The sequence below is a fragment of the Tauraco erythrolophus genome, chromosome 7 (assembly GCF_009769465.1).
Source record: "Tauraco erythrolophus isolate bTauEry1 chromosome 7, bTauEry1.pri, whole genome shotgun sequence".
NCBI lineage: Eukaryota > Metazoa > Chordata > Aves > Musophagiformes > Musophagidae > Tauraco > Tauraco erythrolophus.
The window spans coordinates 18,306,128-18,333,867 of NC_141471.1; the positions used below are offsets into that span (position 1 = coordinate 18,306,128).

The window sequence follows — 27,740 nt, forward strand, 5'->3', positions numbered from 1 at the left end:
CTCCTAACTGATGGATGGCCTCGACATATGAGAGGATATATGGGCAATTCTCATCACACGTGCCAGTGCACACATGTATTTGTATCATATAAGCAGATGTGTATTAGTAATATGACAGGAAGCAGCCACATTTGGTCCATGTTGAGACTAACAGCCAGGGTAGCAGTTCTACTGAAAAGGACCTGGAGATTAGGTTCAGCAAGCTGAACATGAGCCAACAGGATGCCCTGGGAGTGATGAAGGCTAACAGGATCCTGGGCTGTGTTAGCGAGACCATAGCCAGTAGGTCAGGGATGCTGACTTAGCACTTAATGATATTATCACATCAGGAGTACTATGTTCAGTTCTGGCTCCAAAACCAGTGGAGGGCTGCAAAGATGGTTGGGGACTGAAGCACATGACTTGTTAGGGAACTGAGCTTTTCTAGCTTTGAGAAAGAAGCTCTTTGGGCAGCAGTGCCTAGTAGCAGCTTGCCAGTATCTAAGAGAAATTTATTGAGGCGACAAAGGCAGGCTCTTTTCTGAAGTGTGTGGTAGGAGAACAAGAGACAATGGTCATAAATCGAATCCAATGGGTTCTGTCTGGATATAAGGGGAAAAAAATCTACCATGCAGGTAGCGAAGCACTGGAACAGTTTCTCAGAGAGGTGGTGGAATCTCCATTCAAGGGAATTTAGACCTGACTTGACAAAGACGTCAGCAACTTGGTCTGAATTTAGTGTTGACCCAGCTTTGACTGGGAGGTTGGGCTAGATAACCTCCTGAGATACCTTCCAACTCAAATGATTCTGTGATTCAGAGCATCTGATTTCTATCAGATGGAAAATAATTAAAATAATAGGAGATATGGAAAATAACGATTGATCTTTGCAAACCACTTCTTCACTATCTTTTGATAATTAAGCAGTGTTCTCTAGCTTCTTAATGGACTTTATTGAGCCATACCTGTGGCATATTCAATTAGGGAAAACAGCCATAGTTGTGATAATGAGCTTTCCCATTCAGTATCCAGAAACAGCCACCCTGTATAATGTGGAAGAAACCCTCTTCACTATACCTAGTCAGATGTGTATCTCAAAAGAAATACTGTCAGAGGAACAGATTTGATCCCTCTGTTGTTTAGATACTTAGGGAAATGTGTAAGATAAAGTGTCTGAATTCCACTCCGAATCATTCAGAAATGAAACACTCATTCCATGAACATAAAATTCACTTGAATTTTAGGTCAGGGCTACAAATGCATGTGACTAAGAGATGCAGTGCTATCCCGCATACCTTGAAGTATTGCAAAATTCCGTGAGGTTTCGCTAGTCCTCCTATGTAGTTCACGAGATGTCAGTTTTTTGGGGGAAAGCAGTCTGACTGCAAACAAAACTGGTTCTGTGATGAACCTTTAAAATGCAGCCAAACCTGATCAAGAACTAAGAGGTAAAGAGCATTAAGATAAAACAGCTGTGACCTCACATTGCTGTGAAGGACTTGGAATAATTCTTCATACCTGCTAAGTATCACAGTATGCAAAAGTCTTGGGAAGGATTTTTGTAAGTGATTCAGAATAGCAGTGAAATAACCTCTAATCCTCAAAGGCTGCACTGTTGATTCATGCCATAAGCTGCTGAGTTTGGTATACTGGAATCTCTTCATAGCCAGGAGGTGACTGTGAACCAAATACATATCCAGGAAAAGAAACATTATGATTCCTTACTGCTCATTTTTCTTACTGGCAGTGAAAAATGAAATATCCTTGGAAGACACTAATTTTCCTGAAGGAGTAGTCCGTGCTAGTCCCCCAAAAAACAAAAATAATGAAAGTTTGACAGAGTGTGTTTTCAGATAAACTAAATCAAACTAGTCAGATAGTTGATGTGATGCATACTAAAGACTTGTCAGCCAATGCACAGTCAAATGTACTAAGTGTGAATCTTTAAGAAGAGATCTGTCCAGCTCTTCAAGTAAACTGTCTTCAGTTCAGTGTCCTACTGCAGTCAGCGTGTATAGTGTAGAATCTGAAGTCCTGGGGTCACTCAGCAAATGTGTAATGATGAGGTGTAATGATTTACAATTGTAAATTGAGCCTTGAAAACAAGTCTGATATTATTAAGATTAGAAGATACTAATTATTTTGATGAATCCATCCAGCCGAAGAAATTCTTTAAACATATCCCATAATTAGTGCTAAAAGCTACAAATAAGTAGGTAAACTACATAGAATTATCTTGTTCAACACCTGCACATATTTTGTTTTTCTGTATGTTTGTTTTCGATTACATTCAAATGAACATTCATGGAAGTGCTTAACGACAAATGTTGCAGACATTTAATCTGGAGAATATGAAATTAATTATATCTAAACAAGCAAAACATTCTTAAAAAATAGTATTTCTGAATTTTAATTATCCAGATATTTTAAAATAGAATTTTTATCTAACATAATAAGTATAAATGGAGCTATTATTAAAGTTTTTTTCCTTTAAGTCTTTAAGAAATCCTTAACACAAGGCAAATTGATAAAAACAGTAGGACACTGGAGCAAGTCCCAGCTCTTATGTCCAAGTGCATAACCTGGCTACATACTGATTGCGCATTAGGACTAAACCTGGATAACCATAACTAAAATTCTGGTCTGTGTGAAAGAGAAACTCAAGTGCAGGACTGGAGCCACAATATGTATGAACAATTGGGAATCGGGACTGCAGAGAATATTGGAAAATGCGTTTGCCTTTCAACTAGAATATAGCCAGAGATAATACAATACCAGTTTATGTATTGAAGTTAACATGACTCAGGGATCCATGTTAATAAACTGTGAAAAACCTGTTCTCCCAAGGCCGTAAATTAACCAAAGTGCAGTGAGAGGTTGTCAGAGCTAGCTCTCTCAAACTATCTTGAGCTTCCTTACATGTCTAGGTTTGGTAGCATGGAGCTCAGTGTCAGATGATTTGCCTTACTCTAGTATTATGACTGCAGTATAGGCACAGCCATTTTTTAAAAAGTATGTCGTTTGATTTTGCCCCTATTTTTGAGGGAATGGAACTCTCCCACCCACAAGAGGACAATACCTATGATAATCTAGAATTTCTAACCCTAAAAAAAGACTAGTTTAATTAGCAATTATTGTACTGTGATGTTTCCAACCACTTTCTAATGCTTAGATGTTATGTTATACCTAGAATGGCAAAGCAGCAAAGCAAAACAACAAATAGGCTTTTTTGGACAATATATCAGACTACTGAGACATAATGGTTCCTATCCAGTGAGGATGCCCATATAATAAGTGAGGCGTGGTGGGCAGTCTGAGAAAATATGTTCTGTTGGACCTATGATAGTTTGTCCAAATGTGCTTGTCTAAGTGCTTTTGTTCTGTGTTGCCAGAGCTGAGCAGATCATGAAGCAAATCAAGACATGCACCATGACAGCTCAGGGCACAGCTGGCTACTTCACCAACACTTACGAGTTTGTGCCAGCTTCTGTGCTGGCACTGTTGGATTTGCCATCAAGAATCAATTACTGGAGTTTCAGAAAGGCTACAGAGGCATTCTCAGGTGGCAAGGAGAGTGAGTGGAGGAGATTTAATTGCTCAAATGCGAGAGTTAGTACAGAGCTGAATCTTGCCTGGTCTATTCAATTGATCTGCCTGGTACAGGTGAGACAGTAGTTGCAGCACTGTGTCTGTGCTATTGAGGATCTTTGCACCATATTTCTCAGTGAGAACACAATGTACGAGTGTTTTAATTCTTCTATCCTCTCCAGTGAAGAGTTGACTGAAGGCATATTTTGTATTTATGTGGGGGCTGTTATATACAGATTTTTCCAAGACAATCATATTTTTGCTTCTGGAAAATTTGCCTGGGTTTCATTGATATTTTTCATCCTTTTACCAGGTATCTGGTGTTTCAGTAATCATGCCCAGTTGGATTAATGTCACAGCTGCTGTAGTTCTGACTAGGTTGCAATACATGCATAATCCCAGGTGTTCTCCAGCCCATGTTCATCTGCTGTGTTCACATGCACAGAAAGTCTGATGCTTCAGGGAATCATTTACTCTGCATAAATGACACAGTTCCTGAGTGCTTGAACAGTTGGTCAGAGACTTTCTTAAAGCATCAAACTTTCTGACCATTCACTACACAATGTGTATATACGTGTTTCTGTCCAGGAAATGAGGAATAAAAATATATAGGGAAAGTAATTTCAGCCAGATTCTCCTATTTCACATTTTGCCACTGCTGCAAAGAGTATTTGCTAATAACAAAACAACAGGTATATGCACACAGTTGTGAGAGAAAACCAGTGATCCAAGTTTTGACCTATTTGTAACTGCACCCAAAATATATTCAGTTTTCTCAAGCAAGGCTATGGGACAAAAAGATTGGGAAATACTGGTGTATGTCAGCTGCCATGTGAAATTCTGAGTAGACAGGCAGGGTGATTTTGGAGGAAGTTTAGAAAGGCAGTTTATGAAGTTTTTCTTTTATGTTCAGTTCCATACTCAGTATTCTTATGACTGGGAATGGAACAATGGTTATGACCTGTGACAGATGAATCAATGCTTTCTTTCTACCAAACACCAGAAAATATTTCCTCTTTCTGAAGTAAAAATTCATGGCTGTGCTGGAAAAGAGATTTGTATTTTCAAAGACCTGGTAATGACATGTGAGGCACTACAAAGCAGAAGTTTTTAAACATCAGACTAAGGAACAGGCATCAACCTGAATTCAAGGTTGGAGATAGCTGTCCACAAACCAAGGGAGAAGAGAAATCCGGGGGGGGTTGGCAGTTTATAGACAAGATAAGCAGGAGTACCAGGCAGCGTTCTTCACACTTGGGGTCTGTCACAATTAGAGGGAAGAGAAGTAAGGAAAGTCACAGACAACTGGAATTATCCATCCATCACCACATTCTTCATGGAAACAGCAGAACATCTCCCTTAAAATGTAGCTGTTGCAAAGGAACAGAGATGTCTACCTATAGTTGACTGCTGCTGAAAACTTAGAACATTTAAGCTTGTTCATGAAAAGATCTCCAACTTTCCACTAAAGAGTACCTGTTTTTTTATAGGAATGCTCTTTTAAGAGGAATTGTAGAAAGACTGTTCTGCAAAGCACAGGTAGATGAGGAAGTGCAGCTACTTTAGTAGCGAAAAGTTGAGTTTAAACATGTTTTAAAGAAAGAATTCAAGTCATCTGAAGATCCTGAAAGAATAATAAATCATTGTCCTAGAGACCATGGCGTCGTGCCTAATACAATGCTTCTCTGTGTTACAGTCACACTTTTTCTTGGTTATGTTGGCAAGCTGTAGATTGGACTATGCTTCTGAAATGAGTGAGTGAGCATGGTGGTGTGTATAAGCCCTTATTAAACTGCTCGTAATATGCTTGCTGAAAGACTTCAGATATTTTGAAAGATTCAAAGTATATACAAGTGAAAAACATGTAACTGATTACTCCTGGTCATTCTTCACTTTGCAAGTGAAGAAAGATAAAATGTAATCTATTGTGAAAGTTAATTTCTACTATTGTGGAAGTTAATTTTTGGCTTTTTAAGTGAGACTTATTTTTGTGGAGTATCATTATTGTAACACACTAGGGCGTAAGCAATCCAGAAGGTTCCTGGACTGTGTTGATGATAACTTCCTTCTCCAAGTGATAGAGGAACCAACGAGGAGAGGTGCTATGCTGGACCTTGTTCTCACCAACAAGGAGGAGCTGGTGGGGAATGTGAAGCTTAACGGCAGCCTTGGCTGTGGTGACCATGAAATGGTGGAGCTCAAGATCCCTAGGGTAGCGAGAAAGGTGCACGGCGAGCTAACTGCCTTGGATTTCAGAAGAGCAGATTTTGACCTCTTCAGGGATCTGCTTGGTAGAGTACCATGGTATGAAGCCCTGGAGGGAAGAGGGGCCCAAGAAAGCTGGTTAATATTCATGATCACCTCCTCCAAGCTCAGGAGCAGTGCATCCCAACAAAGAGGAGGTCAGGCAGAAGCACCAAGAGGCCTGCTTGGATGAATAAGGAGCTCATGGACAAAATCAAACACAAAAAGGAAGACTACAGAGAGTGGAAGCAGGGACAGGTAGCCTGGGAGGAATACAGAGAAATTGCCTGAGCAGCCAGGAATCAAGTTAGGAAAGCTAAAGCCCTGATAGAATTGAATCTGACCAGGGACATCAAGGGTAACGCAAAAAGCTTCTATAAGTACATCAGTGATAAAATGAGGACTAGGAAAATATGGGATCTCTCTGGAAGGAAGCAAGAGACCTGGTTACCTGAGATATCAAGAAGGCTGAGGTACTCAATGACTTTTTTGCCTCAGTCTTCCCTGGCAAGTCGCAGGAGGCAACTATGCTAAGACACATGGAAAAAAAGGTGATTAGTGACAGCCAGCATGGCACCTGACAGATTTGGTGGCCTTCTACAACAGGGTTACAGCGTTGGTGGATAAGGGAAGAGCAACTGACATCATCTACCTGGACTTCTGCAAAGCATTTCACACTGTCCCACACAACATCCTTGTCTCTAAATTGGAGAGACATGGATTTGATGGATGGACCACTCAGTGGATAAGGAATTGGCTGGATGGTCACACTCAAAGAGTTGCGATCAATGGCTCAGTGTCCAAGTGGAAACCAGTGACGAGTGGCGTTCCTCAGGGGTCGGTATTGGGACCCACACTGTTTAACATCTTTGTTGGCAACATGGACAGTGGGATCGAGTGCACTCTTAGAAAGTTTGCTGACGACATCAAGCTGTGTGGTGTGGTCAGCACGCTGGAGGGAAGGGATGCCATCCAGAAGGACCTTGATGGGCTTGGGAGGTGAGCCCATGCAAAGCTCGTGATGTTCAACAAGGCCAAGTGCAAGGTCCTGCACATGGGTTGGGGCAATCTTAAGCACAAATAAAGGCTGGGTGAAGAACGGATTGAGAGCAGCCCTGAGGAAAAGGACTTGGGGGTGTTGGTTGATGAGAAGCCCGACATGACCTGGCAATGTGCATTTACAGCCCAGAAAGCCAACCTTATCATGGGCTGCATCAAAAGAAGCGTGGCCAGCAGGTCGAGGGAGGTGATACTGCCCCTCTACTCTGCTCTTGTGAGACCCCACCTGGAGTACTGCGTTCAGCTCTGGCGTCCCCAACACAAGAAGGACATGGAGCTGTTGGAACGAGTCCAAAGGAGGGCCATGAAGATGGTCCGAGGGCTGGAGCACCTCTCGTATGGACACAGGCTGAGAGAGTTGGGGTTGTTCAGCTTGAGTGATTCAGTCCAGGAGGACTTTAGAGCAGCGTTCCAGTACCTAAAGGGCACCTACGAGAAGGCTGGAGAGGGACATTTTACAAGGACAAGGGGCAATAGCTTTAAATTGAAAGAGAGTAGATTTAGATTAGATATAAGGAAGAAATTCTTCACTCTGAGGGTGGTGAGGCACCGGAACAGGCTGCCCAGAGAAGCTGTGGCTGCCCCATCCCTGGAAATTTTCAAGGCCAGGCTGGATGAGGCTTTGAGCAACCTGGTGTAGTGGAAGATGTCCCTGTCTGTGGCGGGGGAGTTGAAACTAGATGATCTTTAAGGTCCCTTCCAACCCAAACCATTCTATGACTCTATTATTTCTGTAAAATAAGGCCTAGGAATTTGAATGGCTTCATTACCTACAGAGTTGAGGCCAGTTTTTTATGCTGAGGCTGATGACACCTCTGAAGAGATTATTAAAGTAATGAAAAAAGTAAGAACAAGGGAAAATAAGCACCCAAAATCAGGCTGTGGAAGAACAAAATTCATCAAAGTCATAATTCATCTTAACTTTAAATGTTTACATTCTGGACATGCCCATCTGAAATAGTCACCCAAATTCTTATAATAGTCAGGGAAGAGGAATAGATTCTTTATTGTGTTTCATCTCTCCTAATTTAGACATTTATGCAAAGATAAGATACCTCAGTCTATACTGGCAATATTTTCTGGTCTCCTGTGGCTTTAATGGGAGTGCAGGTTCAAAGTTCAGATCTGCACATCTACACTGTAAGTATCTATGTTTAATGGGGTGAATGCCATCCCAAGGCAGCAGAGAACTTGTATAAATGCCTATGCAGTCCAATTCATTATTAAATAGGAATGACAGTATTCTGAATAATAATGCAATAAGAAAGAGCTATTAAAAAAATTATTTATTCTCTTCCTAGAAAAATACAAATGAGTTGCATTTATATGCTATGATTGTGATGAAACTCTATCTGCACAGCAGTAACTGAAGCACACTTTGAACATAATCTAATGAAGCCAGATGTTTTAGATTAGTGGATCTAACTAACTTGAATCCAAGGATTTTGGAAAAGATCTTTGGAGTATTATGGATGGATTCCTTTCATCTAACTTTGGCCGCTTTTAGGTATGAAGTTCAAAGTAGTATAAACTAAGACACCTTCTTTAGTCAATGGAAAGAGAGAGAGGCACCTGCAGGCTTGTGCTAGCTGAAAATAGGTGCCCAAGATATCTGGAAGGAAGAGACTCATGAAGGTGCCTAGTTTTCTCTACTGAGTATAGAAAGGACCTAGGTTACTAGCTCAGACTAAACAGCTAGCTTTCAGACAGCTGAATTTGAATTCATATCCTCTCGAATGTTGATTTTCAACAAGCCTTGCGGTACAGGGGAAGTTGCAGGTCTGGAAGAAAGGTAATGTGCCAATATTTAAAAAGCCTAAATAAGATTATAGCCCTGTAAACTGGGCACTATTCTCATGTTCAGTAATCATAGGTACATACATTATAATATTAAAAGGGATTGTTTTAATGATCTAGTCTGAGTAGCCTTCCTCATACAAACCAGAGACATTTCTTCAATTTATTTCTGTTTGGAATAGAGTATATGTTTTAGAAAAACACTGACTCTTTACTTAAAAAATTCCAGCGATGGAAAATCCACTAGAGCCATCATAACTTGTTCCAATAGTTAAATACCTTCTCCATAAAAACATTTGCACTTTATTTGTACCTTAAGGTTTGTTTAGCTTTATCTTATGGAATTACATGTATGATACTGTTGCTTGGTAAATTGAAAAGCCCTACATAACTTCTCATATTCATTCTTTCTGAGCAAGATCAAATTACTTGTCACTTCATGTTTTCAGTTAGCTAAGCCAGTGTAATTTCTGATGGAATTTCTGTCTTTTTAATTTTTTAATTGTATGTGTGTCAGTTCTGATTTTTTTTTTTATTTTTTGACTTCTCTTTTGGACTGAATTTCAACATACTTCAGAACAGAATTCAGTATTTCAATAATATCTGTATGAATACTTAAAACAGGTAAAATAACTTCCCTATTTCTATGTAAGCTCTGTTTTAACATCAGAGATTTTCATTGTTCTATTTGGCCACAGTATTGCCCTCAAAGTTCATATTCGGCCAATTTTCTACTTTGATTTCCATGTCTTTTTGGAAACTGTTCCCCAGATTAGACCTTTGCATGCTATAATGTTGGCCTTCATTCAAAATTAATTAAAAATTAAGTAATCCTGTTAATGGAAATCACCAGTGAATTTAGACCTTGTAATATAAGTTGATTTTTTTTTTTCAGGAGATAATAACAGATTTGAATTGTTGTCAGTACATTTTAAAAATGTCAGATGAGTTAGCTCTCATTTTTGTAAGAATAATTCACAAAAGCAGCCACAAAATGTATTCAAGCATTGTATTGTTTTAGAGAGGAAAATTTTAAGAGACCAACACACTGACTCTTCTTATAATGCCTTTAAAACACAATATTGCCTTGCCACAATTGAAGATTCTAGAACTGGCAGAGATACCATTCGTTAGAAAACTGAAGGAGTTCACTGGCTGAGAAGGTGGTAAATACTTTTGAATTATGTAGACACAAATGGATTAAGATCTGTGAAAAGAATGCCATAGACTTTGGTTGTAAATTATGAAGCTACAAAATGCCTGTTCAGCTTGCCCATGAAATTCTGTATTTGCAAGTACCTGATCAGATGGTACATAAATATTCTAAAACATTTAGGGAAATCTTCCCAGTGAGGTAATTTCCAGTACCTCATATAAGAGTCTCTTGATGTTTTGACTTAAAGTGCTTGAATTTCAAATTAATTAAATAATAAATAGTAAAGGTATTATTCGTTTATTTGTGTGTACTGTGATGATGCTTAAAGCCATTGATCACAGATAAGTAGTTCACTTTGCTAGGCAGTGGTGTGTACCTACATAAGAAGGAGAAGACCCCAGAAAACTTTCAGTTTAGATGTAGCACACAGCAGGGTAACTTGTTCACTGAACAAGCAGATAGGAGTGGAGTGGTAGAAAAAATATATTAAAATATGTGTATTGATCATATTTGATAGTTCAGGCAAACCAAGATGCAATTATCACTAATTCGTAGCTGCAACTCAAATCATCATAAGTAAAGCATAAATACCAAGTACTGACTGTAAGCTTTTTGTGAAAACCAAGGAAGCAGGACCACTGGATAGCAGCCAGTCACCCAGACTTTAAGGCACTTACCATATGAGAACCATAACTGGTGCTGTTGGCAGTGTTTTGCATGTGTGTGTCTGTGCTGAAGGCTACACAAAGCTAGAATAAATTAGCCTCTGTTGAGCTCTGCATTGTTCTGAGCTGCTTTTATTATCCAAACAAGTTTATTTAAAGATAGTATTGCTGTGCTGCAGTATGAACAGTCCATATTCTCCTGTTCTTATTCCATTGCACATACACAACTAATTATTTTGGGGTTAGAGGAACCATTAACTTAATGATTACAGTACATATCTGAAATGCAGAAGGTCAGACTTTCCATTCATGTTCTGACATTTTTTGTATTGAAAGTGTCTATCCAGCCTACCAATGCATAGAGCTGATCCGTGGTCTGGTTTATTGAATTGTTTGCACAACATGGAGCTACTCCATTTTCTTCATATTACAAAATATTAATAGATGCCATATAGAATATCAGTTATTATAGCTTATATGAACTTCACTAGAGATGCTGAAAACCTAATTTCAAGTGCTTGGTACAATAAGGCAAGCAAAGCACAGGCTTATGTTCCTAAGAGTGGGATTTTGTTTGTGTATTCATACATTTGAATATATATTTTTTAATTAATCCGTCAGATTTTTTCCTGTCTTCTTGTCAGGCTATAGCCTCAAGAGATGCATGGGGGTTTTCTCAGTTCGTTAACTTTTTTTTTTTTGGGGCAAAGAAAGTGTAACAGTGATAGTGTATTTTCTGCATTCTGTGATGAGTTAATACATAAAAGGTATTTATGCTTTTTGAGTTCTATTCTTAATGGTAGAAAGGTTAATCACATGTTTTTTTATACTTTGTTATAATAACTGTATTAAAAAATACATTTAGTGTATTTTATTGTGCAGAGCTTCCATAATATTAGTCATTGTTTGCTAAAGTCCTAAGTCCCTACAAGAAGTTTTGGCTAACCATTTTGTGTGAAAAGACTTTCCTAAGACCATCTTTGTCAAATAAATAGATGTGAATTACAAGATATGGAAGACAATTGCTAGTAATTTCTGCTGAAAACATTCTAAAACCAACTTTTTGCCATAAACCGTGTATATCTGAGGTTTAGAAAATGAAATGCAGAAGCTCTGGCACCTGTTTCCTTAGGAGTATTTGGCTATGGGGTTGGTTGCTTTTTGGGGGAGGCCTTTGGTAAGAACACTGAATACACAATATAGAGTTTTACATTATTAAGCAAGGGTTAAGATAAGATCTTTATAAATCGATCAAAAATATTTCCAATAACACCTATGCAATAATATTATCAGGGTACAATAGTATGTATTTGCATATTTACATATTTATTTTTTTATTTGAAGTTTAGAAGGATCCACTTTTTAACTGATAGTTGGCTTTATTCAGGCTCCACATTTCAGGCTGGAGATACACTATGTTTGGCACATAGTCCAAGCTGATGCCTGTTGCCTTTTATAAATTAGTTGTTACAGTTCTTGGACATCAAGAAAGAGGGCAGTAGATGGCAAAATTCCTACATGTGTTTTGTCTACAGAAAGTATGCCCAATCTCTTCACCCACAAATGCATTGATCACATCACACTTTAAAATTTCAGGTATGAGAGGTTCCATAAACTAAGTCAAATTCTGGCATGTTTTGTTTTGTTTCAGAAGGATTAATGAAAATTGACAATGCTACACCACTGCAATTTCTATTGTGTTAGCAATTGCCAGGTGTGAACATTTTCCTTAGTTTTAGTTCCAGGAAACAGAAACCAGTAAGCCTTTACCTTCATAATAAGCAAAATTTCAACATTCATAAAGTAGGGATACTTACATGTAAAAGATTTTGCTTTTGCACCATTGCCAAAGGTAATGGAGTTTGGCTTCAATGTAGATTAAGCCCCAGACTTCAGGTGTTTTTTCAAAATTTCGCATTACTAAAGTTTATGATACGTAGCAAGTGTTCTGTTAAAATCTGGCTGATCTCGGGAAAAAACAGCAGCCCCAGGGAGATCAGCTTATCTTTGCCCAAACTCTGTGCTTCAGGAGACCTCTAATTTAGTAACATTTGGATAGCAAACCTAGAGGCTGGCATAAAGCTCCTCTTGGCACATTTTAAACATCTTAGTCTTATAAAAAGAAGCTTGTCCCACTAAGCTGTAGGTTTGTTGGAGCTGTTAAACAGTAGCTGTACCCTGCAGCTCTTTTAGTGATAAATGAGCCGCTTCAAATAAGTGCAATTGCAGCCAACTGTGCAGAAGGAATCATTAAAAAAAAACTTTAAATAGACGTTTTTGAAGCTTAAAAATGCACAAACAAAGTATGTTAAACCAAAATATATGCTGCTCCTTTTAATGGAAAAGATTGCTACTGGCTAAGTCTGCCAGCTTCAATAGGTGTGCCAAAAAGCCAAGGAATCTGGCAGAGTCCATAGATAGCAGTTCCATCTTTCATCTATATTTCTCTTCTGTATTTATCTTGCTTTAGAGAATGCAGAGAATGTCTTTTCCTTCCGACTTGGCACTATTTCCAAACCACAGAAATACACAGAGCAGCTTCTTGCAATTGTTTAGCTCCCTGCACCAGTCTTATCCTTGTGACTACGTGAAATGTTTCTTTCTAATTTGGCAAAAATGAGAAAGGAGAATATTGAAAGATTTTTATAGTTATGGAATAATATCTTATCTAAATTGTCAGGTATTAAAATTAATTTTCTTAATTGGAAGATACTGGGCTTAATGTACAAGGGCAGAAGGCCAGGTAATTATTTTTGGCATTCAGCTGATCAAAAATAGTTTCCTTGTATGTAAGGAGCTATTCAAAGAAGCTGCAGATAAGAAATACAAAGAACAATATGCATATATATATACACACACATACATATACACATGTAAATAGAGGCTGAATTGTCACTCAGGAGTCCTTAATGTACTGAATTATGCATTCATCATTGTTCTCTATGAAAACTCCTTTTTTTTCCTTCTTCCTGTACAATCAATCACTCAGTTCAAATTGGCTTCAAGCTCCACTCATTCTAATCTCTTTTATGTTACCATTTCAAAGAGCACTCTGCAGTATCTTTTAAGAAATATGACACATCTTGTTGCTATCACTTTCAAGGTACAGATGCTAAGGAAAAGTCCTTTTGCAATGTGTAGATTATGGGATGGGCTGTAGTGTTAATGTTCCTTGTCAGTGTTTTGTACTTTGCCATATAGTCTAAAGGCCTGACGAAGCTGCCAGGGGACAGGACGCTGATGAGAATTCTGTCAGTGACTTCAGTAAGAGCTAAATCAGGTTATGATGCAGTGGGGATTATATAACAATTAATTGTACATAAAAGCTAAAATGTATCTTCTCCTAGTCTATAAGTGAAGGTCCATACAATTTCAGTTTATTGGAAATTTTATTTTATTTAATTTTCCATTTATCTCCAAGATAATAATTGGCTGTATTTATCAGCTGCTAGTCAATACAGGATTTCTTGCAATAGTTTATGATAATTTTTAATCTCTGGAAGCTTTGAAGAAAAAAATAATGTTAAAGAATATTGGTCAGTATTGCTAGTTAATTACCAAAGGAGTCTGGTACACTGCAAATTATACATTATCTTCGGATCTGGGGAAACTGGAAAGCTTTCACTACAAAAAAGACATTGAGGTGCTGGAGTGTGCCCAAAGAAGAGCAACAAAGCTGGTGAAGGGTCCAGAGCACAAGTCTTATGAAGAGCGGCTGAAGGAAGTGGGGTTCTTTAGCCTGGAGAAAAGGAGGCTGAGGGGAGACCTTTTCACTTTCTACAACTACCTGAAAGGAGGTTGTAGTGAGGTGGGTGTCAGTCTCTTCTCCCAAGGAACAAGCGATAGGAGAAGAGGAAATGGCCTCAAGTTGTGCCAGGGGAGGTTTAGATTGGATATTAGGAAAAATTTATTCACTGAAAGGTTTGTCAAGCACTGGAACAGGCTGCCCAGGGAAGTGGTTGAGTCACCATCCCTGAAGGTATTTAAAAGCCATGTAGGTGTGGCGCTTAGGGACATGGTTTAGTGGTGGAGTTGGCAGTGTTAAGTTTACGGTTGGACTTGATGATCTTAAAGATCTTTTCCAACCTAATCAATTCTATTCTAGATAGAAAGGGAATTTAAGTTGTATCTTGTCTACTTATTGCATTTGTGTTGACAATAAATATAAAAATTAAAAAAAACTCTCCATGACATAGGATTGAGAAGGCAGGCACTCATAAAAGTGCTTCCAAACTGCCATATAGATATGACAGTTCCAAATACTAGATTGGGGCTAAGATACATAAATTAGGGTTCTGTGGCAATATAGAAAGATTAAAAATTTCCAGAAAGTATTTAGAACACCTAAATTCAGAATCGTCCTCTGCAGGTCCTGTCCATCAGTTCTTGCTTATTGCTTACCTTGTCCACAGGTTGTGGGATGAATCCAGGTTTATTTGCTCTTTTTATCTCTGCATGTTGTATGTGTGCAATCTGCACAAATCCAGCAGTCATCAGACTGGATTAGCTCCTTCACAGAATTCCAAAGAGAGGTAATTGCTAGACTCTAAGGGCATTATAGGCTAATGGAGTGTGTATATATCTAAAGAAGGTCTGTCATACTTTTGTACTGGATTTGCTGGACTTTCACTATATAGAGAATATTTTATTAGTCTTTTGCTTCTCAGAGCATTTTATCTTCTCATCTGTTATATAGTCTATTCGTCTACAGTAGTCTTGTTGCTATTTGGAAGTGTTGAATTGACCACACTTGGATTTTAAGAGAGCATTCAACAGCACTCTTCACCACAAACTCTTAACAAAGTTAAACTGCTATGCAATGAGAAGAGAAAGTCCTAGAAAGCATAAATAATTGGTTAAAAATGAGGAATCAAAGTGTACAAATTAGGATCAAGTTTTGCAGCCAAGGGATCTTGCCATTCAGTATTTTATAAATGATAATGGGAAATTATAATGGTGATGTTGCAAACTGACAGTACTAAGTTCTTCATGGTAGTAGAGATGAGAGCCAATTGCAAACTGTGATTCACAGTGCTGAGCCATGGAGGTCACATCTCCTGTGCAAGTACATCGCAGCTTAGTGCAAAGTTTTTACCTTCCATGAAAACACTGGATTTGCTACACTGAACAGTATGGCACACTTCGCATGCAGCAGATGCAAAAGGACTGCCAGTAACTATCTCTTAGAATTTAAAAAATGTCCGTATATTTGGGCAAGGCAATAAAGTCCTCACAAACAGTTTGGACAGAAAAATTTTCAATGTAACATACAGCTAGGGACACCCTGAAGCCCTGACTTGGATCTTGGGTTTGCTCCTGATTGATCAGGCTGGTTTTGTTAATATTTCTGCTCTTCTTCTCATAATCCAAGAATTCTCATAAAATTTGCAGTTAAATGTAAGAGTTATTTATCTTTAAATTTCTGTTGACTTCCTGGGGAGTGGGGGGGAAAATTGGTATTCTGTTTAATCCTGCAGTATCACAAATGCATATGAGGAAATTGCACTTTGAGAAGCCACTCTGACAAATGCCAGTATTCCATGTAAATATGCTCCTGTTCAGGGAAGGATGTTAATGTTCCTTAATTTCATCATAATTCAAGCATGTGATACAATGTTTTCATGAAACAGTAGCCTCTTTGAGGCTGATGAAAAAGACAGTAGGAGTACTGCTTCATCTTACACCAGCATTGTGCCCCATATTGTTATAATTAGGTGGCAATGTGCCCCAAGTATACTCACCCAAGAACGTCCAACGTGCTGTTAATAAATGTTCTTATGCTAGCGTTAGTATTGTGAAATAAGATTTTGGGTAGCTCATTAGCTCACCTTTCCAATAATTTCATTCTACCTGAGATACAAAGCAACCACCATACTGAGTTTAGATCATTAAATCTAAACTCACCACATTTTGCAGTGGTAGCATTCGGCTAGAAGACACACATGATTTTTTTCGTTCTATATTAAAACAGAGTGGCATGAGTTTAGGAAATTAATTTTCACATCTTCCCCCACATGCTTTAACCAAGCTTTAGCAGAGCTTTTATACGTATGCTACAACCTCCACTTGCCCAAGCATAACTATGTTTCTTATAAAAATAAAAAAGCCCCAGCAAACAAATAAGCCAAAAACATCCCAAAAACTTAAAACTTGGAATTGAGGTTGAAGAATTACTCAATAAAAAAAGTTGAGGAATAGTCTTTTGCTCTAATCAGAGGAAAGTTTTAGATTTAGCTTCTATTAGTGAATTTTTCATTCCCTACTTCATAGTTATGTCTTTAGAGAGGGAAGAAGCAGATCATAGAATCATAGAATGGTTAGGGTTGGAAGGGACCTCAAAGATCATCTAGTTCCAACCCCCCTGCAAGGGATCAAGACCTCTAGTATTTCCTGGCTGACATAGACAAGTCAGGCAGGCAGGTATTATTGCTTGCTTGCAGACTACATAGTGTCTTTAAAAATCTCTCATCTCACAAAGCTTCCAAAATCCAGCAGCCACTCAAGCAGTTTGTGGCCAGAGTCAGTCCGTGAGTGGTTTTGGGGAGGTGTTTTGCTTCTTTTTAAAAAAACATCGGTCTAACTTCACTCTAGACAACTATATGCGAATCACAAATATCTTGTTTGAATATGACCTGAATAGAGTGCTAATTCAAGCCACCCAATCCATTTTAATCACAAAAAAACCCAAAGCATTTATCTGTCACAATAAGTGTGCATGGTAATGTTTTCCACAGCACAGACTTCAGGAAAACATGTAAATTTCCAGCACTAGTAAATATATTTTATGATCACTATTATCACACTCTGTTCATAAAGCAATGCTCAAGTGACTCAGAAATTGGGCTGATTATAGGAAGTTGACTCCTCAGTATAAAATAATTCCTTCCTTATGTTTTTCTTTAATAACAAAAAAGAAGCAGTTTGACAATCTTGAAAAGTAACTTCCACTCTATGTTCATAGTTACTTTCATGTTTTCTGATATCATACTCTTAAACCTAGAGATATGAATGCAAATGTGGACTATACATGGATCTTGGCCCATGAAAAGCCCCAGCTCATTTCTTGCTTCATCACATTCAGTTTCATATTTGTATGAGAAAAGCTGAGCTGTGTTCAAACCATCTATACATTCATTTATGCTATGTTCTAATTGAACATTTTCTAGTACATTTACTAGTCTAAAACCAAACTATACCACTCATCTTCCAGGTTACGTAAATGTGTGCACTGTTGCCACCCACATATCTAAAAACATGAGATTATAGATCAGTCTTCTTGCATGCCACAAAAAAAAACAGCTTTAAAATACCCTGGCTTGTTACTTGAAATAAATGCTGTTGTATGGATCTACAGTGAGAACATCCTGCCTTTATCCCCAGACTTTGATATGTAAGGTTTACTAGCAAAAGCACCCCACTGGTTTTGATTATAATGATCATATATAGGCAGAGAGACAGACACTTAGGCTATTGGACCTAAAGCTATATTAACTTTAGAGATCAAAATCAGTACTTGGAATTAAATCCAGAAGAGAATCTAAAGTCATTCACACATACCAGTAGATCTAACACACTTTTAAAATACTAGTATAGTCAGATTTTGTACCCTGTTCTCAAGATAAGATGCAACTTGAGATAAACACTGCATAATTTGTCACTAGACTGAAAACCGATGTCTCTTTGCTGCAGTTCAATGTTGTCTTCAAAGACAGACTAGAGTTATGGCGCACTTCAGGAATAACAGACAAACTAGAGAAACAAAACGCACCATATTTTCAGGGCATCACTGAGAAGTCAGGCAGAGCCCTTCAGTATATGAGGGTTAATGAACAGCTTAAACCTCCTTTTTTTTTCCCTCTGAATTGCTGCTGATAGTTTATTTGCAACTGCCCCCTCTTAGTTTTCATATAATCTTCATATAACTCCTAGAGATAGACAAAATGACAGTATTCATATTGATAGTAACAGTAACAAATTTCGAAAACCAAAACTGAATTAGCAATTCTTCCTGTTTCCTATATTACCTCCTCAGTGATACTTGGGTAGGAAAGACAAGGTAAAAGTCAAGCTCCTGTAAAATGGAAAAGAAAGCAAAGTGTGAAAAAGCAGGTGAGTATGGAAAAGGAGCAAGAGATACAAAGCAAGATTGATCAGGCTGGCAGCAATATACAGAAGGATAGTCCCCAACATGTTGCTGAGCCAAAGTAAATTATGAAAGGAAAGGAACATCCATGACATAAGTTTGCTGTTTTGAATGTCCATTACATGTAGTAAGTAAGCAGGCTCCTGTTTTAATCTTAATAAAATGAATTTCCAGTGAATTGAAAAAAAGTTTTTAAAAAATGTCCCTTTATTGAGATTATGAAAAAGTTCTTTATTCTCTCTATCCTACCAAGAGCCTTTTATATGTTAATCTTCTCTTGAAAACTACAATGAAATAAAAATAAAATAGAGAAAGTGGTTCAAATAAAAATATTCTGTAAGTCCCTGGGCTTCATCACTTCTGGATTATCAGATCTGCCTATTGCTTTTTGTGGGATGAATTTCATATGCCATAAAACTCTTCGTACATTGGAATGTTTGTGATGATTGAATTCTTTCTTAATACTGCACCAAACTTCTTACAGCTGAATATAGATTCAAACTGCCTGCCTTTAAGGACTCCAATTGGTTACATATAATCATACCTTTTACACAGAGATTAGAAATCATTTTTATTACTAGTTTTATTTATCTACATTACCTTTGCATAGTATGTTTATATTTAGACTTACATCCGAAATTGTTGAAAATATCCCTCTGAAGTCCTGTAAGTAACAACTTGAGATGGGAAGACCTTTAAACCTCGTGTATTTTAAAGTGGCCTGCAAGTTTACAGTTTTAAAACTATTTTATATTTCGCTGTTTAGCATTTTGTTCACTTTCTCCTTGACATGGTTATTCAGAGTTCTCTGCCTGTTTATTATGTCTTTGCACAGAAGTGAGGCATCCTTCTCTAAATAATTTTGTAAGAAATAGGCAATACAGATGAGGTGGAGAGGGAGCTGTAAAGTTTATACATACTTTGTAGATATATAAAAATTTTCAAGTATGTATGTGTACTTAAAGCGTGTACGGTATTACAATTCCCTTTAGGCATTGAGGTTGTCTCCAGAGTGATGCAATGCAACATTTAACCTTACTGGAGAGTGTGAGAACTATATTCTTTGTATTTCATTAGTGTGTGCTCTAGAGGATTTATTTTCAAGGGTACTATCCCCATTGTAGTAGGCACCACTCAGATATGTTGGAGAAATATGATCCTTCTCTCAGATACTTTACAGTTTATTTGTAATACAGGAGGTGGCTAAATAAAATAAATAGACAAAAAGGGACAGACAGCAGGTAGGAAAAGGAAAAAAAAAAAAAAAAAGAAGCTGTGCCCAGAAGAATTTTAAACTTAAAATCTATCACAGTGTAAAATCAGCTCAAGTTCACTGAAGCTGTGTATTCTAAAGAAATAGTAAACATCTCATGACAGGGTGCCAGTAATCAGATGTTCCGAATACTTCACTGAATCTATCGAGTTCTACTTTTCTTTCTCCCTTGTTTCCCAGAATTTTCTGAGATTCAGCTTACCTAAAGCTGTTTTGTCACAGGCAGTCCCATAGGAAAAAGTAACAGCTTGCATGAGGACAAGTCACCTCTCCTAAGTCCTGAGATAGGCGAAATGGTTTAATATCTGGAAGTGCAGACAAGTTTATTCTCATCCTAACATGTTTCTGCATTTGTTTGCAGAAAGTGCACAGTTTTGCCTGTTTCTGTACTCTCTTTGGTTTTCTGAGGAAGGAAGGGAAAGATGGGAAAGAAGAGACAGCTCCTGGCCGTTCTGGTGACCACCGTCAGGTTCAGGTGTACCTTAGCCCAGGCTGCATCCTTTGGGCCTCCTTATCCCCCCAGCCATGCTTGAGTGACTCCCAAAGTTTGTTATCCTTTTTCCATGGCTGCCAGAATGGAGATGTGTTTCATGAGAGACAAATGAGGAAAGACAGGAATAAGAGAAAGGGAAAAGAAGCCAGGTGCAATCTTCCTAGGATTTCTCCTACCTCAGTCAGAGAGCTTCAGATCCCACCTCTTTACATTCAAAGTGAGTGAACTAAGCCATACCAGGGGCTTCTCTGACTTTAGTCCTAGAGAGGAGAGTCCTTATAAGAGAGGGAATCAGCACAGTAGGTGTCTGCCACGACCATCTTTTGCCTTTACTGAGTTTTCTTGGTACTGTATTTTGTATGTCTGCTAGCTTGGGGTGTTCCCTGGCACACAGGACTTTACGTCTGAAATCAATTCTCTTTGTGCCACCTGAGAAAAACAAAATTAACAGAAAACACTGCAGAACTTAAACAATCATCTTCTTAGGAAGCCATACATGGTACATGTTATCTTACCCTTTCACTCAGCTGAAAGAGGAAATCAGGAAATCGGCCTGAATTTTAGTTTAGAAACAGTGACTTAGCTTGACCTTCATTATGCTTTGATGGTGGGGTGTGTTTTATTATTTATAATTTAATTTTATGAGAACTATTTTCATAGGAATACGTATAACATAACATTCAAACTAGGTGCTTTAATATTTTCCAGTGTGCAATATGGTGTTGAAAGTTAGCAAAATGCTGGCTGGATCTAGACTGATACTTTCTTGGATAAGCCTCTACCATATGCTTTTATTTAAAGTTGGGGTTTTTTAGGTTAGATTTATAAAAAGCATGTGAGAAATGTCATTTTTGGAAAAGAAGTGTTACTCAATTAGAAAATCACAGTGCTAGAAATTTAGCATCCTTTAGGAAATGTTGCATGTAAAAGAAGTCAGATACTAAATCTAAATGTAAAAAAAAATGGCAAGTCCTACCATCAACTAGAAATGCCATGTCAATCTACAAAATGTCATCACCAGCACAGCAGCAGTTGTATTGGAGTAAATGTCTTTAGCTCCAGGAATGTTAAGCTCTATGAGAACTCTGACTAGCTTCCCAGTATAGATATGAATCTTGTTGAAGGAGTTTATCCGTATTTCCTTCTGATTAGAAAAAAATCAAATAAAATTTGTTTTACAGGGCAGAAAACCTAAAGAAGCCAGAAAAAGAGGGCATTAAATATTTTTTTTATAGTTACTCTTTTTTCATTATTTGCATTCATGTTCACAGGACTCCGGAGTATTGAATAGGCTGATCTTTTATCTGTTTTATATGAGCAATGGAACCTCTTTCCAGCAGTATTGTTCTACATTTTCCACTGTTTTGGAAAACTTATTGTGGAAACATCACATGACTAACCCGTTATTTAAAGACTAATATATGCAAAACTGTATTCTTTCTGAAATCACCACTTCTTATGTTTCCTGCTTCCCACCTCTGAGCCTGGAAGCTGCAATGACTGTCACCAAAGGAAACGGAGTACTTATCAATTATTGTACATGAGGCATCAATAACATCTGAGATTTTGTCACATTCTGGATTTATTGTTGCTAAACTTGTCTACGCTTTTTCTGCTTTAAAATCCCCTTAAGCTACTTCTTTTGTAGAAGTGAAAAATTCTAGAAATACATCTTCATAGAAAAGAGAGTTACTAGCCCTTTTTTATTACTATCTTACTCATCCAGAGATCCATACCCATTTTGAAATGACACTGTTACAACTTCTATGTTGGTGCTTATGTTATCTTGTTGGAAATAATTATTTTCCAATTGGTTATTTTGTGATTGTAGAGATAGTATTTTAAGGAAGCTGTGCTACCAGACAGTGGAAAGTGGCATCATTCGTGATGCATGAATATCCAAGCAAATATCGTGGCTTACTCCCTTACCTCTTACTATTGCCCTGAGGAACAGAAAACTTGACTATTTTGTTATGCCTTTGGCATGCCAGAAAGCAAAAGACCTAACAAAGAGTCTGCAAAGCATGTCTTCAGAGCAACAATTCCTTCTCCCAGTCTTGGGCATTGTGGATGGTCAACCTCACATTGATCTCTGGGAAAATTATGGAGGGAGTCCTCTCGGAACACAGTTCTGGGCACAAGAAGGAGAAGATAATTTGGAATAGTCAGCACAGATTTACCAAAAGTAAACCTGATTGCCCTCTGTGTGTCTAAGTTTGTAGATCAGAGGAGAACAGTGGATGTCATTTACCTTGGCTTTAGCAAAGTTTTTAACGCTGTTTCCCGCAGCATACTTCTGTCCAAGTTCTGGTAGGTGAGCAACCAAATGGGTTAAAAATTGTTGGATGATCCAGCTCAGAGGGCAGTAGTTATTGGGGTGGACTCTACCTGGAGGCTGGTGACAAGGGGAGTGCCAAAGGGCTCTCTCTCTTGGGACCTGTCCCATTTGACATGTTTGTCATTGACCTGGGGAAGGCAGTGGACTGCTTACTCATAAAGCTTGCAGTGACACCAATTCACCAGTTGGGGCAAGGGGAATGGTTTCCATACAGTCAAGGGAAGAGCTGCCATTCAGGTATACCTAGGCAGGGCTGGACTGGGCCCACAGGAACATTATGAAATTCAGCAAGGACAAATGCAAAGTCCTGAACCAGAGAAGGACTTGCACTTGCACTTGCCCTTGCAGTGATACAGGCTAGGGACTGACTGACTGACTGAGGAGCAGTTTTACTGAGAAGGGCATGGAGATTTTGGCAGACAGTAAGGAGAATGTTAGTCCGCATTGTGTCCTGACAGCAAAGATGACACGATACTGGGCTGTATGAGCAGGAGTACAGACAGGAGATTGAGGGAAGTGATTGTTCCCCTCAGTACTCATTAGACCACACCTAGAATACTGCACCCAGCTTTGAGAGAAAGACATGGATAAACCATAATAGGTTCAGCAGAGGACCACCAGGATGGTCAAGAGCTGGAGCACTTGCCCTGTGAGGAAAAACTAAGGAAACTGGGCTTTTTCAGCCTGGAGAAGAGAAAGCTTCAAGCAGACTTTATGACAGTCTTCCAGTACCTATGAGGAGGTAAGTCATCAAAAAGATGGAGCTAGGTTTTTCACAGTAGTGCATGGCAAGAGGCTGAGAGACAATAGGCAAAACTGAAAAAAGAGTAACTGCATGCCGGGAAAACCTTTTTCTCTACGAGGACAGTCACACACTGCAATAGGTTGCCCAAAGAGGTTGTGCCATCTCCATCCTTGAAGGTTTTCAAGATCAAGCTGGATAAAACTCTGAGCAGCCTGGTCTAACCTCATAGCTGACTCTGCTTTGGGCATGACATTGGACTAGAGACCTCCTGAGATCCCTTCCATTCTGAATTATTCTATGATTGTGCAATCCCAATATAGTATCTCAATTCTGTGCTATTTTAAAGCTGGGATAGTAATAGCAAAATCTTAATTGTTCTGAATATTTAAATTATTTGGCTGTGCATTGCTCTTTCTTTTGGAACCCAGAAATGCTACATATGCTCTGTACGTTCTCCAAACAGCTTGTATTTGTGCTTATTGCTGGTATGACATGCTAACTGTGCAAAAAATTTTGGACTCTCGCCTTATAATATAGATACCTGCCAACAGAAAATGAAGGCTACATAGTGCTGCAAATGCTTTCTCTGTCTATGGAAAGTGCCTCTTCTCTGCCAGAAAGAAGCATTTATACCACATGCTTTTTTACTGCTTCTCACATCTGTTAACATTTACATATGTCAGAAAACAATACCTGAACAGTAAAGGGAAGGGATACATGAAGTTCAAGGGCATTCCATCAAGAAAAGAGACATGTTATATTGCACTGGTGCATTGGAATAAAAAAAAGATTTCTTGGACTTGACAAATATATCTAATATATGGGTATGGTCTGTGTATACTATCTATGAATACATTTCCATACCTGACTTGGACAACCCAAATTGCCAGTAAATTGAACTGAACCCATGAAAGGGTCGAGGAGTGGCAACCAGGAGTGAAAGAATTATAACTATCTTGGTATGTAAAAAAAAATAAAATATATTTCATTTAAGGCAGGATTTATATCAAAATCTTCAACGTTAGAATTGTAAATATGGAATTACCTACTTATATTGAAATATTTTGCATTTTCGATAATCTTCTCTTCAGCTGCCTTTTTGTTAGCACAAAAGAAGTAGGTTAACTGACAAATGTTGCTGTATATCCTCAGTCCTCAGAGGCAGCTACTGTATTAGGCTGTGTTTCCAAGAATATTTCTTTGAAATCGTATTGTGAAAATCCTGAGACACAGTGTAGTACAGGATTTTGTATAACGTGGCAGTTCTTACGGATGTTACCACTGGCAAGTGATTTAGAAGAACAATGAATTAGAGAGGAACTGATCCTTGATCCTCTGAACTCAGAAGGAAAAATAATGGTATTTGATACCTGTATGAAGATTGCTGTTTGCCTTGGTTGTATTCATACCACTGATTCTTTAGAAATCTATTTGGGTACTTTTAAACAGTGTCATGTGTAGTAGGCTGTTATTTGATACCTAACCCTGATTTTCCAAAATGCATCTGCAATAAAGAACACGGTACCACCCATATTACTATTGTCATTGCTTAATATTGAGCTCTGCATGCGAAGTGACAGAAGAATGTCTATTTTCCTAAGTTTTCTGAGCCTAGAAAGAACTGTTGGCTAAAAGAAATAAATGACCTTGAATTGAGTCCTACCTAAAACGTAGTCATAATAAAGGCAAAGGTCTATTTTTGCTTTTTGCTGTATTTCTACTAGATAATGTATCTCTAAAACATTATTTTTGTGATGACATTCTGCTCTTACAAACTGATAACAAGTCTTATGCTGAAATTTTTATGAAGGTTTGAGTTCCACGTTCACTACACTGTAAAAGCCTTCCACTAGGTCTATGCAGATGCAGTGAAATAATCACATAAGGCATATAGTTTCCTTGCCCCCAGATCTGAAACTTATGGCTTTACCAAAACCACCGTATGAACGGTACGTGCATACATATTTTTGGGTTTGAGTCAGGGATATGAAGGGTCTGTACCAGTTTTCCTCTGTGAGTTACACAAGAAAGTCGTGAGGCACTAAGAAAAAACACTTTAAGTTGGTGAGAAATCAGCTGGTGGAAGTTAGCAAGGAAGAAAGGTCTTCTTCCAGTAATATTTCTTAGGAAAAAAAAAGAAGTTAAGTGTCTCTTAAGACTTGCATTCTGGCGCTTGTGCTTTGTAGAGCAGCTTTATCGCTACACAGATACGTGCTGCTTGGTCTTGCCACCAGTTGAAGTCGGTGGTGAAACTTCCACTGACTTCTTTGGTTGCGCCCCTTACCCAGCTTTTGCATGCAGATGAAGTATGAGAATATAAAGCTTTCTCTTATCATTTCTTCCCACATCATTTTAACTCTAGCATATCCCTTAGGAGTCTAAGAATTCTTATCTAGTTATTTGTACAACAACATCCGATCACATTAATGGAAATTATAGGAAGAATTGCTAGAAAAAAATTATCACTGATGCTTAATTTACATAGTACTCTTTTTGACATAATTCAGGCCCATCACAGAAACTCTTACAAGTTACATGTAGTGGTCAAAGGGTGAAAGGTGACTGGCAAGATGCTTGTTTTGTACATTTGGCTAACACAAATACTTCCTCAAGTATAAAATGCTTTGATCTCTCTAAGTAAATGCCATATGTGTGCAGCTGTGGCCCATGCCTCACGATTGCTGGAACGTTAGAAAAAGGTAGCATACGAATTTGATGTCTGCATTCAATTTATGCTTTTATATTTAGCAGTTCATAATTTTGTGTAATATTTTAGCTGTATGAAAAATATGCACCGGAGTTGAGTGATAACAGATTTCTCTGTGGTTTGACTGAACATTGTTTGGGTGAACACAGAATCCTCAGTATTGCAGACTGAAAATATAGGTTTTAATTAGAGCTGTCTGAGCTTCAAAATACCTGAACGCACATTAAGCTTGGCAGATTTTCAGAAATCTGAGCACTGTGTGGAGCTGATTTAAGCTAAGCAAGAGTCTTCTGTTTTCCAGAGTATATTGCACTTGCGTCGCTGACTTGCAACACACTGAGGAAGTGAGATCCAAAACCATTATTAATGGTTTTCTGATATGTAAAAATGTTTTATCACGAAGGCCTGTCTTATATCATGCTTGTGTTGAACAGTACCTTTCTCCAAGGGAATTTCCACTGAAAAAATGGAATGACTTCCAAAGTAAAGGATGTACTCCACATGACTGAAAAGCTGAATCAGCTCCAAAAGTTTGGTGCCTTTTTTGAGCTTTTTACTTTTTTTTACTTGGGCTTTTTTACTTTTACTTGAGTTTTTTACTTTTACATGCAAATGCTTAAGAATGATATACCCAGCTCTGTAGCGCTCCAGCAGTTTAATGTGAGTGGTTTGCTGTGACAATGAAGAAACTTGCTGCAGTCAATGGGACACGAGGGTCCATTCACATGGATACAGTTTTGTGATCAAGGCCAAAAAAAAAAAAAAGTATGGCTTTGTTTATTAAAAATCTTGAGCATGTACAAATATACTAGTGTACCTGGAGGGAAACCATGATTTAAATTAAAGCATATGCAGTTTCTACTTACAAGAAAAAATCCAAGTCACAGCCAATAGGCAGGCATGATGCAATAAACAGAAAATCAGAAGTGAAAATATCAAATTACGGGTACAAATATGATAAAAAATGAAGCATTATGCTCTATGGGTGTGTTCATACATACAGGTATACAAAAGTATACATACATAGGTATATATACATACATCTATAATAGTGTTGTTACTATGATTTTTAGTATTATGTGTGTGAGTAAATTCATACAAGTGTTCTAGATATGATTTGAATATTATTTAAATAATAGCATACTTGTTTGTTTTTCTTATGCTGTTTCTCTTTTGTGTTTTTGCTAGCTCCTACTGGTTATGGTAGGCTCTACAGATGAAACTCTGCAGGAGGCGGCAGCTGGTTGCATATCAAACATTCGCAGATTGGCTCTAGCAACAGAGAAAGCAAAGTATGGCTGATGCTTTAACAGCTTTTACCAACACACTTGTTTTGCAATACAGCTACATTTAAATACGTGACTACTCCTTCTAACATCTGTATTTCCTAGCAGAGCTCATTTATGTGAGGATAATGTAATAACAAAAATAAATCTGTAGAAAATTATGTTTGTTTTTACATTGTTGGTTTGTCACTTCTAGGTTTTACAAAACACACATCTAATTTGTGTGTCTTTTAGTTTTACATCTTTCAAAGGACTAGAAGTTAAGAT

General features: G+C 38.0%; 1 protein-coding gene across 1 annotated transcript in view; it reads left to right on the forward strand.

The window, feature by feature from the left end:
• ODAD2 (outer dynein arm docking complex subunit 2) overlaps nt 1-27,489 on the forward strand; it is an 80,047-nt gene extending 52,558 nt beyond the window's left edge. The window contains exon 11 of the mRNA XM_086615037.1: nt 27,376-27,489. Within this exon, the coding sequence (XP_086471163.1) occupies nt 27,376-27,489 (114 nt within the window). The remainder of the gene's footprint in view (nt 1-27,375) is intronic.
• Nucleotides 27,490-27,740: the final 251 nt, after the last annotated feature.